Here is a 19,409-nt window from a genome sequence, read left to right on the forward strand (position 1 = left end):
TGAGCAGACTGAAGCAGGTTCTAGCACTTCTCCACATCCCCCTTGATCTAGAACAACCCAAACACTCCCCAAAACGCTCTAATACGCTATCACTCGAGCACGTTAGAAGAAACCCCACTTACTAATCATGTACGACCACCTGCGGACAGCACTGCTCATCCCGCCATCCAACGTCAAGGTAACCCCGGGCTGTTCTGACAGAAAGCGTCTTGGGTTTCCCATGGAGTGAAAATTCATTTGGGATTTTGCCAATTTGGAAATAAAAATAAAGACGACTCCTCTATTCTTTGAATGATGAATGTGTCACTATTAGGAAAATCACGGCTCACCAGTTTGTGTGCCGAATTCTATAGCGTCAGCTTCAGAAACTGCAGGAAGGTTCTCTAATGGAGTTTCCTCTCAGAAACGGCTCAAACTCCAAATGGGACAGCTGTGCAGGGGGTCCGTGCACATCCGGCCCGGACACAGCTTCTCAGAGCTCTGCAGTTCTAGAGAACAGGCCTCACCCGTCTCTGTCCCCACCCCCCGCCCCCATCGCCCAGTGCCACGGCTTCGGCGCCCACAGACGACCAGAGCTGGCCAAGCTGAGCCGCCCTCTCTGGCACCGGCCTCTGCCCGCCGGCCCTCCCCACACCTGCCTCGGGCAGGGATGCTGCGGCGGCTACGCCGGGTGTCTGCAGACCCGAGGAGAATCCTCCAGGCCCGACCCTGCGCTCATTTCCACCCTTACCACTTCCTAGCTATCCATCCTCCGAATCACACTCATGTGTTTATATATTATCATCTCATCCCGTAATGCTGTTAAGTACACGTCATCGTTTACTCCTAGCTTATGTAACTTCATTACATATGGCTTCATTATGTAAGTGTACACATATTCTTTAAGAAGCTTCTCAGGGAATCTGGACGACCAGCCGAAGGTGGAAGGCACGGACTCCGGAGAGCCAGCTTCAGGGGCGAAGCACGTGTGGGGCCGACCCTCCACCACAGGTGCACGGGGACCGCACGGAAGCCACCAGAAGCGCAGCCCTCCGCTCTCCCACGCCCGCTTCCTCTCCCGTCACAACCAACAAGTGTGTAAATGGACAACCTCCTGCAACAACAGTGGCAAAAATCACACAGTATTTTGTAAGCGTGACTTCAAAACGTTTCGTGTTCGTTTCAAAATCCAAAGATACTTTATGGAGGGTGATATATGTATTTATAGACTTAACATCTTTTCCTAATTTTTTCTTCAAGAAGGTTTCTCGGTTTAAAATAAATCAGTTCAAACTATGAACATCTGTAAGAGAAGATGCTACCGAAAGGAGAATGTGCAGACACACACACGGCCCGTCTGCCGTCCCCTGGCCCTCGTGTCCTTCCTGCTTCCTGCTGTCGCGGACTGTCCCGGGGGCCTGCAGGGCCCGTGTGGCGGCAGTGCCCACGGAGCCGCTCGCCCCCTCCACCACCCACGCCTTATTCATCTCTGCAGGTGGCTCTCTTCCTCCACGGTCGCGGGCAATCACTCCGGGCTCACACACTTCACTCCAAGTGTATTTTCTGTCCTTTCCAGTGAAATTAGAGTCTTCCTTGAAAGCATGTTGCCGTCTTGAACCATTTTACACATTTACTTAGCGCAAGGTTCTTAGGTTTGCATGTGAAGCAGATACAGAGCAGGAATACCTTCTTGCTGAGACGGTAACAAAAGCAGCCACAGACAGCTCTAAGTAGAAGACTTACTTAGACAACGTAAATAATCCTCTCAAACCTTCTTTTGAGCGGTACTGTCTTGAAGTTCTAAATAATTCAACTCTAGAGATACTTGAAAGTCGAGTACCTTCAAGGATCTGGGGGGCTACGATGCAGGTTATCAGACGAACCTTGTTTGTTGTGTGTCGGGGGGCAATGCTACATGCTGCAGACAGAGAAGTCAGTTCCGAGTAAGGAGAGCCTTCTGAAAGGTAACAGATGTCATCACATAAATCCCGCAGGGCTTAGAGAGCACCTCATCAGAGATGAGGCAAAGAGGAAAAAATGAGTAACACTAAGAAATAAAAATCTGTGGCAGACAGGGAGGAGCAGAACCAAAAAGCCACTGAGGTCCTCCTTATCTGAGATGCCTCATTTAAAATATGTTTACACAACGATTTTCATTCCTACATATCAGCTTGGAGGAAAACAAAGTTGGTTCCCGGTCACGGCACCACAGGACGTGACCCTGCCTAGGCAAACAGGAAAGAACCCGGGTGCCTGGCGGGGAGGCAGCCGACTTTCAGGAACCAAATGAGACCAGAGTGTCCTTTAGAGCAACTCTGTGCCCCGGCTGGCGTATGGCAGTGTGCGCCTGTGCGGCTACGAACAGTACGGACTGAGAAGCACACGTTCAATCATACACAAAATACACCGGCACGAAAACTTCATTTCTGGCAGAGTGGGATAAAACAAGAACTTGTAAGAGTAGGAGTAAGGAGAGTAAGTGAGAAAATATCTACTGTGATGGTGATAAAGTCACTCGTTATGGTCAAGTTTCCCCCAACGTGTATTATTACACCTTTATTCCCCTACCAAGATACGATCAATAACAAGAAAAGGCTTAATAAAACAGACAACTCACCAATCAGCCTCAGAATTGATGCTATAATAATGTCGGGAGTATATGCAATGTTTGCATGTCCTTTTCGGTACTTTATCCACTTATCCATGACGGGCCACAGCTCTTTACTACAAAACAGCAACAGCACGCGTGTGTGTTTATGTGCATGTGCAGGAAAAGAACATATGTGTCTCACCGCTCAGATATCAACAACTTGAAACTGGCCCATAAAAGACAGACAATTAGTCAAGAAAAGGGACTTCTTAAAAAAAATTTCATTTGTTTATTTATAAAAACAGGCTCCATGCCCAATGTGGGGCTCGAACTGACAACCCTGAGATCATAAGGCACACACTCTACCAAGTGAGCCAGCCGGGCGCCCGAGAAGAGGGACTTCTGGAGATGTAACTTTTTAGGTTAAAATGAGGACAGTCACGGGAGGCTCACACGCTCTCCAACTATTCGGGGCGTCTCTGCCCACACTGGCTTCAAAGAGGCTACAAATAGCTATGTTTGCATCTTGATTCTGTTTTCGCCCTTTTCACAAGGGTTTGAGTGGAGAAGCTGAACAAGGTCTCCAGGTCCCAGAACTGGCGGCGGTGGGGGTCTGGATTTTCACTGGGACCCTCCAGACGTGCGCGTGGCCTCTGTTTCCCAGAAGCCTAGCGTGACGTCGGAGGAGCACGGAGCTCAAGAAAACCACACTTTCGAAACTTTCTACTGACTGAAACACTGCCAATCCTCTTTGCTTTCTCTCCTTCCAAAACCCGATTTCCTTCTTACATAGCATTTGTAGTATTCAAAAAGCTAAGTGACAACACACAGGAGAATAATGTAACTTAAAAGTGCCCCAAATAGCACATTTGCAGCGAATGTTGCTCCACTAATTCCGGTTTTTCTTTCCACATGCTTCTCCACGTGCATGTACGTAAAAACCTGGGGAGGGTGACCACTGCGCTTAGGGCTCCGGGACTGGAGTTGCTCAGGCAGAGATCCCGGCCTTCCACACCCTGTCCTCACACCCAGAGGGGGGCACTGGCCAAAGGACCTCTGGTAAGAACCACTTCCAGTGGTCTCCTCGGTCACCCTGCCCACTGGCTCCCACTAAGAGCCAGGGGATGAGGCCCGCAGGAGGCCCGCGTGCCTTTCCTGACAGCACTGAGCAGACGGCTGTCACTTCCTTACTTGTCAGCAAAGGACTGTGAGATGCTGTCATGTCACTACCCGAGCATCCGTTTATAGCTGTGTATTTTAATACAGCCGTACCTCGTTATACAGAAGTACCATTGTTCAATTCCCTACTGTTTCACATTTAGGAGTATAACCTTTCCCTAGTGTTAAGGAGAAAAAAAGGAGAGTACACTTTCCCACAGAATACATTCAAGTATCTCCAGGATACGGACTATCAATCCTTTGTGAATCCTTTTTCGGGTCATAAACTCCTTTAAACCAGCCTTTCTGGGGCGCCTGGGTGGCTCCGTTGGTTGAAGTGTCCAATTCTTGATTTTGGCTCGGGTCATGATCTCATGGTTCGTGGGAACAAGCCCTGCATTGGGCTCTGCGCTGACAGGGCAGAGTCTGCTTGGGGTTCTCCCCTTCCCTCGGGCCCTCCCCGCCCCGACACAACCCCCCTATGCACGCACACGCACACACGCACACACACACACTCACTCGCTCTCTCAAAAATAAATCACCTCAAATAAATAGATAAATTAATTAATTAAATAAAATCAAAAGACCCCCCCAAACCCTTAGCCTTCCTAAGTCAGGTCCCCAGACAATTAAGATCTAATAAGAACAATTGTTTGAGCAGCTATTTTCTCCTTTCCCCCACCTCCCGGTCTCCCAAAGATGGCACGCTGCCAGTGCCAGAATTCTCCAAGCCCAGAGAAAGGCAGATTCGTTACATAAAACAGATGCCTGGGACTCTGTTCTCTCCTGAAAGGCCAGGTGAGGAGAGCCGCTAATCTGGACTCTCACTCTGCCTGTTCGCGTGGGTTTTCCCAAGTATTTGAAGGTTAAGATACGATCGTCACACTTCATCCTACGCTACTGGCTGAGCACTTCCCTCGGTGGACACTGCTCCCCATGCCGGCTTATGCCAGCGAGCCCACACCCCTCCTCCAGGAGATTCCTTTCCCCTTGGGACAGAGGTGGTAATAAGACAACCTACGGGAAGAAGTCACAGGCACCACAAGAAAACAGAGCAAAGACATGTGACGATAATACGAGTCCTTCAAGGGCAGTTTTACCAACTCTTGCCCAAATCAAAATGTCATTTGTACATGTTTCCGCTGCCCTCAACAGCCAAATCTGCTCCAACCAAATTCAGCAGCCATTCGACAGACTACCTTCCAATGCAACACCCAGCTCTGAGTCAGCGAAACGGCCGTACCTTATGATGTTATCATGTGTCCAAATCCATTTCTGGTGGCAGCACAGCAGGTCAATGGCAAATATGTACTCCCAAGTGTTATCACTCAAATCCTCACCAAATTTTTCACTGGACTGGAATTCTGTTTTTGGACACAGCTGTATGGTCAAAAGCAGCTTAGAAACCATGAAACCCACATCCACAGGAGCATTCTAGCAAACGAAAAAGGAAAAAAACAAAATACAATTTAGACTTTCAAATACAGCGCCTTTCATTTGTAATCTCGAGTGTAACAAGCATCCCATGAATAATCATTTAATTTTAAGACACCTTTTGAAAGCTGTATTTGAATAAGGAACTACGTTTATCTTAGTCATAATACTTGTCCTAAGCTGATTATAAACCGGTGGTGGGTAGGCCACAAAAAAGCTCCAGGCAGGATGCAGAATCCAGTCAGGTAGAAAACAGAGCAGCTGCAATCCAGATAGAAATGCAAACTGTCATTACCTCAAAGCAAAGAATTAAAAAGTTATAATAAAAAAATTTTTTTAACTTCAAAAAAGTCCTTTAAATTCTAACATCTTCTTGACCCTAGATATCAGTCTTGTTACAGAAATTGATAAAATTTAGTTAGCCAGTACTGGACTCCTTGGCCTGGCTTCATTCACACCTGCGCACATTTGTTGATATTTACCCACGTCCTTGTACCTATTGGCGGTCTGAACGCTCCTTGCTGCTGAATAGTTCTCCATTACATGACGGACCAGTGTGCTTATCCACTCACCTACTGACAGGCTTCTGGGCTATTCCGGCCTCAGGTGATGCACGAGAATGCTGCTGTGAACACACATGTCTTCGTGTGGACGTTAATTCGACTTCTTGGATAAATACCTAACAGTGGACTTACAACTTTTTCTTTCTCGTCCTATTTTCTGTTGGGTGTTGTTATCAACGGTAAATAGGAAGCTTTCAATCTTTTCTTATACTTGCAAAAGACTAGAATAACTTGGTTCTTTATAAGGTGAAGCAAAATTCAGGTGGAGCCTATACATGCTTTTTATGTTTTACATCAACTTTTCCACCTATTCTATAAATGTTAGCTGAAAACAGCTGTTTCTTCAAGCGTTCTGCCCCAAAACCAAATCTGATACTGTTTGTTAGAAACCGTCCTTGGCTTCCAAATCTGCCGCCATAGTTGTGGCTAGTGGTCTTCTCGCACTCTTTATCCTATGACCGTAGTTCTATTTTCTTTCTCGTTTTGAAATCTTCAATATTTTCCCTTTTCTCTTTTTTCATTAGTCTGACCTGAGAGCTGTTTTGTTACTATTTTTTAAAGGCAATGTGTTTTTCTTCTATGTGTTTTCTTTTTGTTCACTGCTTCATACCTTTCAAGCTATATTCTTTTTTTTTTTCAGATTGCTTCTCAGAGTTTTAATTTTTAAAATAATTATCAGCCACTTTATCAGTTTAATAATGAAAACACTTAAACTATGTTAGTGAGTCTAAGTTTTCCCGAAACTAGGGACCCTTGGTATGAAGGGTTTTCCTTTTCAATGAGTTGCGAAACACTGATCTTACTTCCGAGTTCCTTATTCCCCAATTGTCCAGGATCATATATGCCAACTTTCAAGATGAGCGGGGGAGGGCACAGAGAAGGAGACACAGAATCGGAAGCAGGCTCCAGGCTCCGAGCTGTCAGCACACAGCCCGACGTGAGGCTGGAACTCACAGACCGCGAGATCATGACCTGAGCCGAAGTCAGATGCTTAACCTACTGAACCACCCAGGTGCCCCGGGAATCTTCACTTTTTAAGAATTAAGGTTTTCACGTAACCAAATTCATGATGGGTTTGTACATGTGCTATAGGCAAACAGAAAAATAATATTCTTCATTCAAGTTTACTTTACGTATTAATGAATTCCAGTGTGTCTACTCCTTTTTGTCTCTCTGAGAGAGAAAATCTGCAGGTCTTGTACTATAATGGCATTCTTCCCCCAAGTATTACTCGTTTTTGTATACCCTGGACTTGATATTTTTATTTGATATATGGCAAACACATTTCTTAAAATTCTGCTTTTTTCATAAAGAATGTCTTTTATCATCAAATCACCCGTATCTGGTTTCATCCTGAACAAGCCAGAGGAGCAGGCTCCAGTGCACAAGCAGGGGGACGAGGCAGAGGCACGTGGCCCCACAGGGGACCTGGGGGTGGGGGTGTGATGGTGGCCATCGCGGCCGATGGCAGGAGACGGAAGGGCCCTTCTGACTCCGTGCCTGATGGGAATCTGATGATGCCTCCCAGGACTGCACTCTGCTTTGTCTAGACAAGTTGCTAAGCAGATGACAACAGACTTGCTTTTAAGTTTTTCCTTAACTTGTATCTACCAGTAGCCCTTTCCTGTACTTTTCATAAGAAAATAGAAGTCTAACGAATATTAATGTCAAAAAGTACCAAAAAGGAAAGCAAAACGGCATAAAAACTTCCACTACGTGCGTGAGCCAGGATAATATCAAGACGATATTAATACACAGTCGTTTAAAATCAAACCAAAGTCAACCCGTCACTGAATTCGACATCTCTTCGAGTTTCCCACTGGCAATTCAACACCCAGAGATTCTCATTCGATAAAAGCTATCCGTAAAGGAATACCAATCTAGATGCGTATTAGCACTCAGTTACCAAATAAACACATAGGAACAAAGTACTTAAATAAATAAAAATCCCATCAACCAAAAAGAAAAAGAGAGTACAGATTGAAAAAAATCAAAACGAGGAGCTGAAATTTTTCACCTCACCATTTTTTTTTGCCTCTCCAAGTGCCTACTGCAGACGGCCCCTCTGGGCCCTGCACACATACACATGGACTTCATCAGCCGTAAACCAGCGGACAGAAGAAACTTTTGTTAAATCAACACAACACGTAAGTCTACACTTCTTCCCAAGCTGGCCCGTGCACACTTCCCGAACTAAACGCGTAAGCTTGGGCTAAAATGGTATTTTAAAGGATCTCATACAAAGAGGAATGTCTCTGAAATGCTGATGAACGAGTACGACCCGAGTGAGTACATTCACGTAAGATCTACAAGCACGGTTATGACAATAAGTAAAAGCCAGCCTCACCTTTTCCCAGTTGAGGAACGCTCTCAGACAGTTCCGGACCTCTCCTTTCGCACGCTGCCTGGCAACCAGCTGCATTGCTTTATTAATCACCGACTGGGAAATAAATATATCATGCCACATGTTTGCAATGAACAAAGTCAATTTTTCTGATTCCGGAAAATCTATGAGAAAGACAGACAGACAATAAACCTTTACATCTGATCAAATGAATAAATTACAAGCTAAGAACAAATTTTAATAATTGTGCTTGTGCCTCGCAAGGCCTCCGAACAGTGAAGGGAGGGAGCCCGAAGAGGCCCCGGCCGCGGTTATTTCAAAATCCGCTTCCTTCTCCCGCAAACCCTTCGCTCTGGCAAACCTTCCTTAATTACATCTGAACCATGACAGCTCAGAAACACCACTGAATTATGAAAAGAGCCATGGAATCCAAAACACGAAGCCAAGGCAAACCGCTCTCTCCAGATTCCCCAACCCTAGAACCTTCCCGTTTGTTGAGTGTCATTTCAGGCCAGTTTTTGTGCATCTGTAAGAAAGAACTCACCGGTACAACACTTTTATAAAAGGCTTTCGACTTGGAGAGATGTTTTTATACACTGCGGAGGATGATCTTCTATCGTGAATGCTCTTGCCCACGTCTGGCTTTGTTTAATCAGCCTAAGCCACGTACAGCTCACACACAACAAAACGCACGCTTTTCAAGCAGACGGTTTGGTGAATGAATGGATCTGCGTGGCCCCCACCGCAATCAATTTAAGAACATTTCCGTCACCCCAAATTCCCATGGTCTGACCCTTTCCAGTGCGTCACTTAGTCCCAGATACAGACAACTCTGATCCGCTTACTGTCACTTTCAATGAGTTGCTTTTTCTCAAATATGTACAAACGGGTTCGGACAGCACGCACTCCTTTCCGTCCGGCTCCCTGACTCCACAGAATGTTTCTGCGGTTCACCCGTGTTGCCACGCACATCAGTGGTCCCTCGCTTTGCGTGGCCAAACAGTGGTCAACTGCTTGATATAGCACACTCGTTCTTTCACCTGCTGAGGGATGTGGGCTTCCAGCCACAGGCCACTGCAGATGGAGATGCTATGAACAACCGCGAGCCAGCCCAGCGAGCGTATGTCTCTACTTCTGTTAGGTAAGGACCTACGAGTGGGATTCCTGGGTCATTTGGTAAGCGAGTATTTGAATTTTATAAGAAACTGCCAGTGTTTTGCAACGTGGTTGAGCCAGCCAACACAGACTTTTACCCTGTTTGGCAGGAAGCGCATCTCTTCCGTTTCCTGTTCTATCTCATCTAACGCTGCAATGTGTTGAAAGAGCAGACGACCAAAGCATAAACTCACTGCACTCTCTTGATCTGTTCTTTCTGAAATCTTGGGTCCTGCCCCAGGACCTCTGCATATGCCGCTTCCTCTGCCTGGCGTTCTCTCCCTCGCTTTTCTTGGGTACACTGCCTGGCATCTTGCTACCTCAAGCTCAAAGGTCACTCTGACAAGGAGAGCTTCTCTGACCCCACAGACACTCACAAATCCTCCCTCCACAGCACTATTCGTTCACTCATTCAACAGATACTCCGTGACTGTGGACAGCGCGTTGTTCTGGGGTCGGAATAAGTGGGGACAAGACGAAGTTCCTCCTTTACAGAGCATGCAATCTAGTGGAGGAGAAAGACAAACAGATTCAGACACAATGGAAGCGGGGGTGAGGGCCATGAAGAAAACGCCAGGAGAAAGACCGCAGGAGTCCGTGTGGGAGGTACCACGTGAGCCCCAAGAAAGCTAAAGGGAAAGCTTCCCAGGGGAGAAAACTGTGCCCACGAGCCTGAGGGGCACGGGCTGAACCCCGGAGGGGGCTCAGCAGAGCGCACGCAGCTCGCCTCTCTCCTGCCCACCACTGACGATGCCCTACGCGAGCCGGGGTCATGTTGGCTTGTGCGCATCTGGGTCGGGCTGTGGCCACCACCCAAGCCCGAGGCCTGGCACGCACCCCGTTACCACTGCTGAGGAAAGCAGGGCCTGAGAGAGTAAACAAGGCGAGGGAGAGGGCGACACACAGCAGCCTCACTCGCAGCCCCGCAGGCAGCAGACATGTCCCGTCACCTGATGCACACGCCCCCCCCCCCCCCCCCCCCCGTAAGATTAAAAGATTAAAGGTTAAAAATCTTCATGATCCAGGTCAGACTTTCTGGGCTGCAGTCAAATCGCATTTATGCGCCGTGTCACTGTTCACAAACATTGCCACCGATGATGTGTGATCAGGAAGGAGGCTTCTGTGCTGACCCGTCCGTGGGGACGGAGGGAGCGGAGGGGCAAGGGGGGCCCAGGGGAGCCCTCCTAGGATTCCACGTCTCTGGTCCTCGTCTTGTGGGCTTTACGGCTCCATTTCAGACGCTGCCTCTTCCAGCCAGCGACACGGCAGCACACTTTGACTCCGACCTTATAAAACCATCCTCCCGTCTCGTGTGGCCTACACCTGACGCTCGAGTGGCTACTCTAAGAACAGACAGGCACGCGTCATGACGACACTCTATGCACAAGCGGGAACGCGCGTGCTGCTACGAGCAGGTAAGCCACGGAAACTGCCCCCCGGGCAACGAGGCACGGCTTCACCCGGCCAAGGTTCTTCACGGCCTCGGGGAAACGCACCAACATCTTGCGTATTTGCAAAGATACAAGCGATCCCTCGGCTGCAAGGACAGACCAAGTGTCACGGGGTAAGTACACAGATGTCAACGCAAAACGACCACCGTGTGAACGCACCTTCCTTCAGTAGGCTGTAGCAAAACAGGCGGGCTCGCTCCAGGTCTCCCAGTTGCCGGCATATGCCCACGTACACCCTGCAGAGGGCGTGAATGTAATTGCGCTCCAGGGAGATCTTCTGAATCTTCAGCTCTGAGAGGATGGAGTGAAGCAAGCACTCTGCTAGATGCTGGGTCGAAACACAAAGAGAAAACATAACGTATACCGACATTTCTTCTGCTTACTAAACAACGGCCACAACTTACAAATGGAGTCTGTCGGGACCACACAACGTGCCCCGGAGCGGCAAGCAGAGGAGAGCGGTGGCTGCGGAGGACGACCCGCCTCGCTCGGCCCAGTGAGCCACGCGGCGAGGGGGTCAGGGGCCGCGGCCGCGGGCTGCCTGCAGGTGCCACGGGCCGCGCCCGAGCACGCCTGGGCCCCTGCAGCCGCCACCTCCCCACCAGAGTACACTTCCTTGCTTTTCGCTAAAGTAACTCTCTGAGCTACTCCAGTTCCTGTTTTCTGAACTCCTTTAGATCTTAAAAACACCGGGCAGGGGCGCCTGGGTGGCGCAGTCGGTTGAGCGTCCGACTTCAGCCAGGTCACGATCTCGCGGTCCGTGAGTTCGAGCCCCGCGTCAGGCTCTGGGCTGATGGCTCGGAGCCTGGAGCCTGTTTCCGATTCTGTGTCTCCCTCTCTCTCTGCCCCTCCCCCGTTCATGCTCTGTCTCTCTCTGTCCCAAAAATAAATAAAAAAACGTTGAAAAAAAAAAATTAAAAAAAAAAAAAAAAACACCGGGCAACGTTTGTCTCACTTTGGAAGAAGGGCGTTAAATGATGTGATCCATTTGTTCGTTTCAAACGAACCTTCCAAAGTCACTCGTACTGCTCTTGCGCTTTCTGAAAGTAGGCGACCCAGGAAAACCACGTGCGCGTTTCCGCCACTCCACCGCGAGGAGGTGCGGGTAAGCAACACAGCAGGGGCACCGGAAGTAATCCGCACAAGGTGTCGGCATGGGCGCTCAGAAGACACAGCCCTGTGAAGGCCCCACTAAACCACCTGTCGGTCTACACGGTGCTTCCATTTCTGTTCTCCCCATCTGGAAGCCAGCACGTGGTCCTGCTTCGTGCGTGACGCACATCAAGGGAGGGACGGGAAACCCCGCGCTATCTTTGTGAGAGACGCTCACTCTCGGCTGTGTATATGGTGCAATTCATGGAAAAGAAAGGCTCCGCTACAGGAGACAAATCTGCTGCTTTGACACAAATCATTTTGAGCCTTTCAACAGGCCAGAATCGATGGAAAATGTGCAACTGTGGTCCTGACAGACACTTTTTTCCTTCCAAATTATCAGGTATTAATAAATACAAGTGATCAAATCTCCACTGCCTTACCACATCCCACGTGTGTAAAATGCTGACTAGAAACCAAGTATGGGCCACAATGTGGACACGGGCAACTGTCCACCTCTGGAATAAAAGTCCTTTTCGGGGCCATCTACCACCGGGCTGCGAGTAGACAGCGTCTCCGAGCACATGCAGTTCCTAACGCTCATACAGAAAAGTTCCACATACCTTTTTGGTTGTGCTGAATTCGTGAACAACTTCCTTCTCTTGATCTCTCATTACGGGCTTTTTGGAGATATTTCCCACATACACGTGACTCCGAATGACAGGCAGGAGATCAAAAGACGACTCTGCAATCTTCTTCAGCGCGTCAGCTATGGCTTTGTCGTGGGACTCTACGGTTTCTTTCGGGTTTGGAGGCAACTGTGAGGCTGTACTGACGGTCGGAAGAGCACTTCTCTCCTCCTCTGTCGTCACGCCTTCAGCCTGAGGGAGGCTCCTCCGGAGGGTCTTGTGGACTCCTTCTGCGGCGGTGCTCCCGGGTTCTGGTTCGGGGGACCCGCTGTCCAGCCGCAGTCTCTTAGCGCTCCTCAGCGTAGATGCAGACAACGTCCTTTTCCCACCTGAGTCCTGGTGACTCCCCGTATCTTTGGACTTATCCTGACTGCAGTCACTCCCAGAGCTGCCCCCCGTTTTCACAAAAGCGGTTGACGTGGACGTGATTGCTTTGAATCCTGTGATGGCACCGACGGGCCCTGCTAAGTTCTTACAGTCAGCAGGTGGGCCCCGGGCGAGCTGAATGTTCCCTTTGAGGATGTTGAGGGTGCGGGCCCTGGCAGACAACTCCGGGTACATGCTGTCAAGGATTTTGACGGAATTCTCCTGGGGTCCGGCCACAGCCGCGTGGGCGGAAGCAAAGGGGGGGAGGCGGCCCGGCACAGGGAGGGCATGCTTTGGCGTCGCAGCACAGAACTGCAGGGGAGACGACAGGATCCTCTCGCCAGCTGCTGCGGTGGATGGGGACGGGGATGTGCGCAGGGGCGAGGGGCATCCGGGCTCTTCCGGCAAAGGAGACATCGCAGGAGGCACCGGGATTTCACACAAGGGAGAAATGGGGCCGATGGGAGAGGCGGGGGAGGAGGGAGTGGAAGCGGCTATCAGAGGAGACACCGGCCGGGAAGTCCGTGGGGGGGTGGCAACCAAAGGAGCAAGCAAGGGTGGCAGAGGGGGCCCCACCTCCTGCCGTATTTTACTCAGGGTGTCAGAACAGTCCGTGGGGGTCGACGTGTCCGCATTGGCTAGGATGGTCTGAGTTTGATTTCTCTGGGTTTTTGTGTTCTCTCTTTCCCCAAAAAATGACTGGGAGCCTTCACTCTGATTAGCTTCAACTCTGCTTGACGCTGAGGTCTTTGCTGGCTTGTTTGACTGATCTTTGTTGGTCACCTTGGATCGATTCTTATTCTTGCCAAACGGCTCCAGTTTTGAGTTAAAATACGTGTGATCGGACGCAACTACCTGAGACTCGAAGTTCTGGTCGTAGATTTCGGAGCTAAGCCTCACACTAGGTTTGACCGGCCTGTTGCGCAAGCGACTTTTATCGAAGTTGGTGCTCTGACTACTGCTGGAGATTTCTTCCTGGGCACCCGGGAGGCTGCTGCCCTGGGGCTCCGGAAACGCAAGGCCAGGGTGACCGGTCTCTGGAGACTTGTCCACAGCAGTGACGGAGACGAAACCGGCTCCCGGGCCTCCCGGCTCCGGGGAGACAGCGATGTCCTCCGGAGTGTCACACAGTATAACCTGGTCCACGTTTGGCATGAGAGCCACCCCGTTGATGATGGTCCAGTGGTCCCCCTTTTCAATGACTAGATTCTGATCCTTGTTGATCAGCACATTGATGACCTCGGAGGTCACTGTAGAGATCTGGCACTGGAATGTTGTTTCCGCCTCCCCTTCGGCACCACGCTCCGCCGTCTGCCCCGCTCCCGAGTCGGCGTCCAGGGCTGAGGGCTCCGCCGCTTCTGACAGGCCCTCCTCCCCACCACGGTTCGGGCTGGTGACGTGGGAAGCGGCCTCGGGTCCGCTGGGGGCGTTTCCGTTCCCCGTGGGACCGCTGCCGGGAGAGCCGCCCTCGCCGGCCAGGCCGGCTGCTGGAGGGGGCGTACCCGTGGGCAGTGGCGAGGGGTCCCCCGCTTCCCGAGGTGGGCCATGCTCTCGGACGGGCCCGGCGGTCACGGCGTCGTGCACGTTGAAGAGCACGAAATCGGCAGCATCCTCTCCGGCGGGGCCCTCGCAGCTGGCCTGAAGCTCCTGTCCGATCTTGGTGAGGACCTCTGACAGCGTTTCCAGAGAGCGCCGAGACAGCCGCCGCGTGCCCCGCAGGGGCCCGTCCTCCTCCTCGGACTCGAGCCACTCTTCCGGGGTTTCGAGCGTTTCTTCTTCACACAACTGTTTCCTGTACTTTTCTCCTGATGGCTCACCTGGCTTTAACTCTTTGCTCATGTCCTTACTCAGGGTTCCTTTGCTAGAACATTCTGAAACAGAGTCCCCGGAACTATAATCTCTTAACTGACAACTTTCGAGAAACATGACGACCTCGGACGTAGAAAGTCCGTCTATCTCCGAGAGAGTACTGATGTTGAAGTCCTGCAGGGCTGAGGTCAGACACCCCACCTCCACGGAGGGCCTGCTCTCGGCCGCGCCGGCCCCCAGGGCTCCCCCACCTTCCCCGGAGGCGCTGGCGGCCCCGTGCTGGGCGGCCCCCGTCACGGCCTCGGGCTCGCTCTCGCCCTCGCTGCAGCTGGGAGCCTCGCTCTCTTCCACCTCCGTGTCGCCGCCTGCCGCCTCCCGGATGCCCGTGTAACAACACGGGGCCGCGGCCAGGGCACCCGGAGGGACGCCGCGCGTCTCTTCATCTTTCCCGAGACCCGCCGACGGGAGCGCCATCCCGGAGGTGCCTGGGTCTCCGGGAGAAGCGCCGCCCGGGGTCGGCGACGGCAGCTCCAGAGACCCCCTCAGGCTCTGCCGCCCGCCAGGAGGGTCCTCGGACACGGCCAGGGCCCCCCCGCCAGATCTGCCCGAGCCCCCACACGGTGCTCCTGCACCAGGAAAGCTTCTCGACACGGGTGCCGGCGTGGCCGGAAGGCGTCCATCCACAGGCAGCCCGGACGAGTCCAGACTCGGGGCGCGGAGGAGCAGACCTTGCTCCCGCACTGCCTCCTGTGCCGGGGCTCCCGTCAGGACATCCTGGTTCGGGACTGGGATCTTCTCACGAGAGAAAGACAGTTTGCTACTTGTGGAACAGTGAGGACTTTCTACAGGTAAAGAACCGCCTGTAAAGTTGAAATCTAATTTTCTCCTTGAGGCAGAAACCTGTGGCGAGGTCCCCCCCGTAGCAGCCGCCCCCGGCACATTCCAGGCCGGGTCCTCTCTCTCTCCACCACGTCCCGCTCCAGACGCCGTCACAAAGGCAGGCTCAGTCCTCTGCGGCCCCCAGTGCTCTGACCTAGCCCCGTGTGCCGTTTCGGGTCTGGCCTGCTTGGTGATCACCGAAACTTGGTTAGGCAACAGTGACGGAGCGGCCCTGAGCCCCGCGGGGTTGTTTTCTCTGGCGGGTTCAGGCCTGGGCACGGGTCCCCTGTTTTCTAAGGCTGGCACTGCCGTTTGTAACTGATGGTCAGTCTTGTGTTCGTGTTCTGATTTAGCTCTCGGCCTTTCCTCGCTACCTCTCCTTAACAGGTCACTCTGGTGCCAGGAAGGGCTTTTCACGAAGCCAAACCCACTCCTGGTCAAGCCGCACTGAGACTCCACCAACGGCGTGGAATCCGCCCTGGTCAGGGAGGGCTCAGTTCTCGGACCCTGACTTCGACACTGAGCCTCTTTCGCAGCTTTTATGAACACCGAATGCGGAAGTGAACAGACTCTGGGCATGCCTTTCCCAACGTCTGTGCCCTCGACCTCACTGCTACTCAGGTTATTAAAATGTGATGTTCCCAACTCGGTGCTCAAAGCATACAAGCTGTTTTCCAGATGGCTCTCTCCGGCAGGACACTCTGGGGGCTCGGGCTGCAGGCCCAGCAAGGTGAAGGCCTCAGCTCGTAGCTTCTGTTCTGAGCGCTGCAGCTCGGTGGGGGCGGAGTCAGGAGGAAGGTGGGCATCAGAGCAAGGCTGGGAGTCACTGCACACAGACGACGCCCCCGAGGTAGGAGAGGAAGAAAGCCTGGCGTCAACACCGAGCCCCGTGGTGCCCACTGTGTGACCTGCGTCGTCTGCTGGTTCAGGCGAGGCTCCTAAAATGAACCTCCGAACATCTCTGTCTTTTCCCAACACTCTACACGTTCCCTGAAAGTGGTCAGAAATGGATACATGATCCGATTCAAAAGGGACTTCGTTTGTCAGTGTCCACGTAGTAAACTGTGGTTTGGGCGATCCTATCATCTCGGACAGCAGGGTCTTTCCTTCAGATTCCACGAGGTCACTGAATGGTCTGCTGCCGAGGGGAGGGTGATGCACGTCAGCCCTCCAGAGGGCCGCTGCCCCGTCCTGGGCCTGGCGGCCAGACGTCCCCCCACACACGCTTCCTACGGTGTCATCGAGCGTGTTCTCTGTCTGCACCGACTTGTCCACCTCGCGACCCTCTCTCAGTCTCTGTGCCTCATCTAAAATGCCTCTTTCTCTGTCACTCGTGGCTTCCGAGGACACTGCCCAGGGTTGCTCGCAAGCTAAAGCGCGTGTGGCTGAAGGCTCTCTCAGGGCCGCTGTGACTGTCCCAAACCCAACCGCTGTCACTCCATTTACTTCCAGCGCAGTCAGAGTTCTGGAGGCTTCGTGCGATGTGAGCTTTTCCTCCCGCGTATCCCTCCTTCCATCACTTCTTCTGGATGAGCCAAAGTAATGTGATTCAGACGTCTCATCTTCTGAAACAGACGCAGCAGAATTTCTAGGTTGGGACGACTCATCGTCACTGGAATCCGTATACTCTCCGAAGTAGGTTTCCTGAAAAACGAAGGAGTTGTTCCCGTTAGTTAAGACTAACTGAACCGAGTGAACACAACTTACCAATCGCATGCATCACAGAACACACTCCTGCTTCCTGAAGAGCCCGTAACACCCATCTGCAGAAGGAGCATCTCCTCGAGTGCAGCCCACAGGCAACGGGCGAGTGGCAGCGGGAGCACAGACAGCACCGCCTCGCCTCCACCCTGACCCTGTCCCAGAGCCCCACCCCCACCGCCAGCTCCTCCCACAACTCACAGCCCCACGTGGCCTGCGTTCTGTTCTCCTAAGGCCTGAACAGTCCCTCTCTCCAGCTCTTCCCCTCCGTTTCCAGGCACAACGGTGTCCAACTCGGGACGCACTGCCCTCTAGTCCCCGGCCTCCGGGTCACTCTGGCCCAGGCGCCCAGCTCCGGCCCAGCACCACCCGTGTGGGCAGTGCACCTGGCCCCCGCTCTGGTGACGCCACGTAGACCTCTCATGCCAACAGCCCCTCTCACCAGGCTGCACCCGGGGTGCCACTAACAAGTGGACGGGCTCCACTCTTTCAACGGTGCACACACAACACTGCTCCTTCCCACACAACCCGCTCTCCACCTCCGCTCCAGAAACCCTCCACCACCCCTGGGCAGCCCCACGGCCCGGGTGAACCGGCCCCCATCACACAGCACCTCCAGGAGAGCTACCTCCTCAACCGCGGGGCCTCATTCCACAAGGGAGACTACGGACCGGCAAAGAACAGCACGGGCGTACGCTTGCCCCATTAAGCCAATCCTTTCCTCCCCCGAAACCTTAGGCGCTTTTATCTGGTTCTCTTCCTGTCCTGTCACTCGTCCTCAACCTCCTCTCCTCTTCGATGCGGTCACCTACAGGCGGATGCGCTCCCGGGACCCCAGCCTCTGCTGCTACCCACTCACACCAAACAACCTCCCAGTCCCACGGCTTCTGTGACACCCCGAGGCTGGGGAGCCCCGATGTCTGGGCCCGCCGCAGCCTCCTCCCGGGCCCCACGCCCGTGGGCCTAACGTCGCAACGCATGTGTCCGCCTGGAAGGAAACCCACGCACACCTCTATCCGCACCTGACACCGCGCCTTCCCACCCACGCAGGGTTTCTTCCTTCCTCTCCTTTCCAGCATCGCTGACTCCCGAGCCTCCCTTTCCACCACGTGGCAAACCTCGCCAGAGGCCGCTCGTTCGCCTCCTACCATTTCTCAAGCCACCCCACCTTGAACCCCAGTGCCGCTGCAGGGATACGACCTGTGGAGAAGGCCGGCAACGGCTGAGTCAGTCAGTGACGTCCCCGTCCACGCTCCCACCTCCCTCCGGACTCTCCCCACTGCCTACACTCTGCCACACAGCGGCTAAGTGGAACCTTCCAACTGAAAACCTACCAGCCGCTCCGCCTCCCGGGATCCACCGCTTCCCAGTGCCCCCACGATCAACTGGAAAGTCCCGAGGCCTCAGACGGCCCGTGCACGCCTGGTCGACGTGAACATCCTCTGGCACGGGATCACCTTCAGTCCCACAGGTGTGTAAAGAGCTCCAGCACCGGACACACCCTGCCCTCTTGAACGCTCAGCGGGCTCCTGTCCTCCCAGAGCTTCTCTGCCCGCCCTGGCCTCCCTGAGGGCCGAGCCTCCGGCCTGGGTCCACTCCAGCCCCACGGTGTCCATCACGGCCGCGCAATCGCCTGCGCCCTTCCCCACCCCACTGCCAGGCGCGACCCCGCCGAGTGGTAACCACGTCACCTCGCGTTCCCAGTGCCGGGCACGGCCTCCGGAACAGAACGGACACGCACTGCTTCCCAAATGAAGGGAGCGACTCAGAGGAGCAATGCTTTTATCTTCTCCTTAAGCCAAAAAGCATACAAGTCTGCTTTATCGAGACTGGCTTCCTAAGAAATTACAACAAACCATCGTGCAAACACACGAAAAGATGATGAATTCATCAAGCGAAGGTGGGGAATTTGGCAAACGCGGGTTAACGGGCATGCGTGCTACAAACAGGGATGCCCCATCTCTGAAACCAACTCTGTGCCTACACACATTGTTTGTAGGGACTCAGGATTTGGTTGTGAATAAAGACAAACAGAACACAACCCTGACACAAGCCACCAGTGTCACGGCAGCCACGCTGGTCCCAAGAACACGGGCACGCCTTATGCAGTTCTCACTTCGTCCCCAATAAAATCTGGCCCGAGTATCACCGAGCACCTCCCACCGAGCACGGCTAAGTGCCAGGATGGGCAACGTGCCC

The 19,409-nt window shown here is 52.8% G+C and overlaps 1 protein-coding gene across 4 annotated transcripts in view; it reads right to left on the reverse strand.

Annotated features, from left to right (window-relative positions):
- Positions 1 to 19,409, reverse strand: part of ICE1 (interactor of little elongation complex ELL subunit 1) — a 56,850-nt gene that overhangs the window by 5,270 nt on the left and 32,171 nt on the right. Inside the window, exons 13-18 of one of the 4 annotated variants that reach the window (XR_006702629.1) lie at positions 12,390 to 17,153; positions 10,834 to 11,002; positions 8,072 to 8,232; positions 4,971 to 5,161; positions 2,597 to 2,703; positions 1,863 to 1,936 (exon numbers count right to left, since the gene is read on the reverse strand). Coding sequence is in view for 3 of the 4 variants with exons in the window: in XM_045442668.1 (XP_045298624.1) it covers positions 2,597 to 2,703; positions 4,971 to 5,161; positions 8,072 to 8,232; positions 10,834 to 11,002; positions 12,390 to 17,153 (5,392 nt within the window). In the remaining variant the exon portion in view is untranslated. The other 3 variants (XM_045442668.1, XM_045442661.1, XM_045442680.1) reach the window with 3 other exon arrangements.

The sequence above is a fragment of the Leopardus geoffroyi genome, chromosome A1, assembly GCF_018350155.1.
Source record: "Leopardus geoffroyi isolate Oge1 chromosome A1, O.geoffroyi_Oge1_pat1.0, whole genome shotgun sequence".
Classification (NCBI taxonomy): Eukaryota; Metazoa; Chordata; class Mammalia; order Carnivora; family Felidae; genus Leopardus; species Leopardus geoffroyi.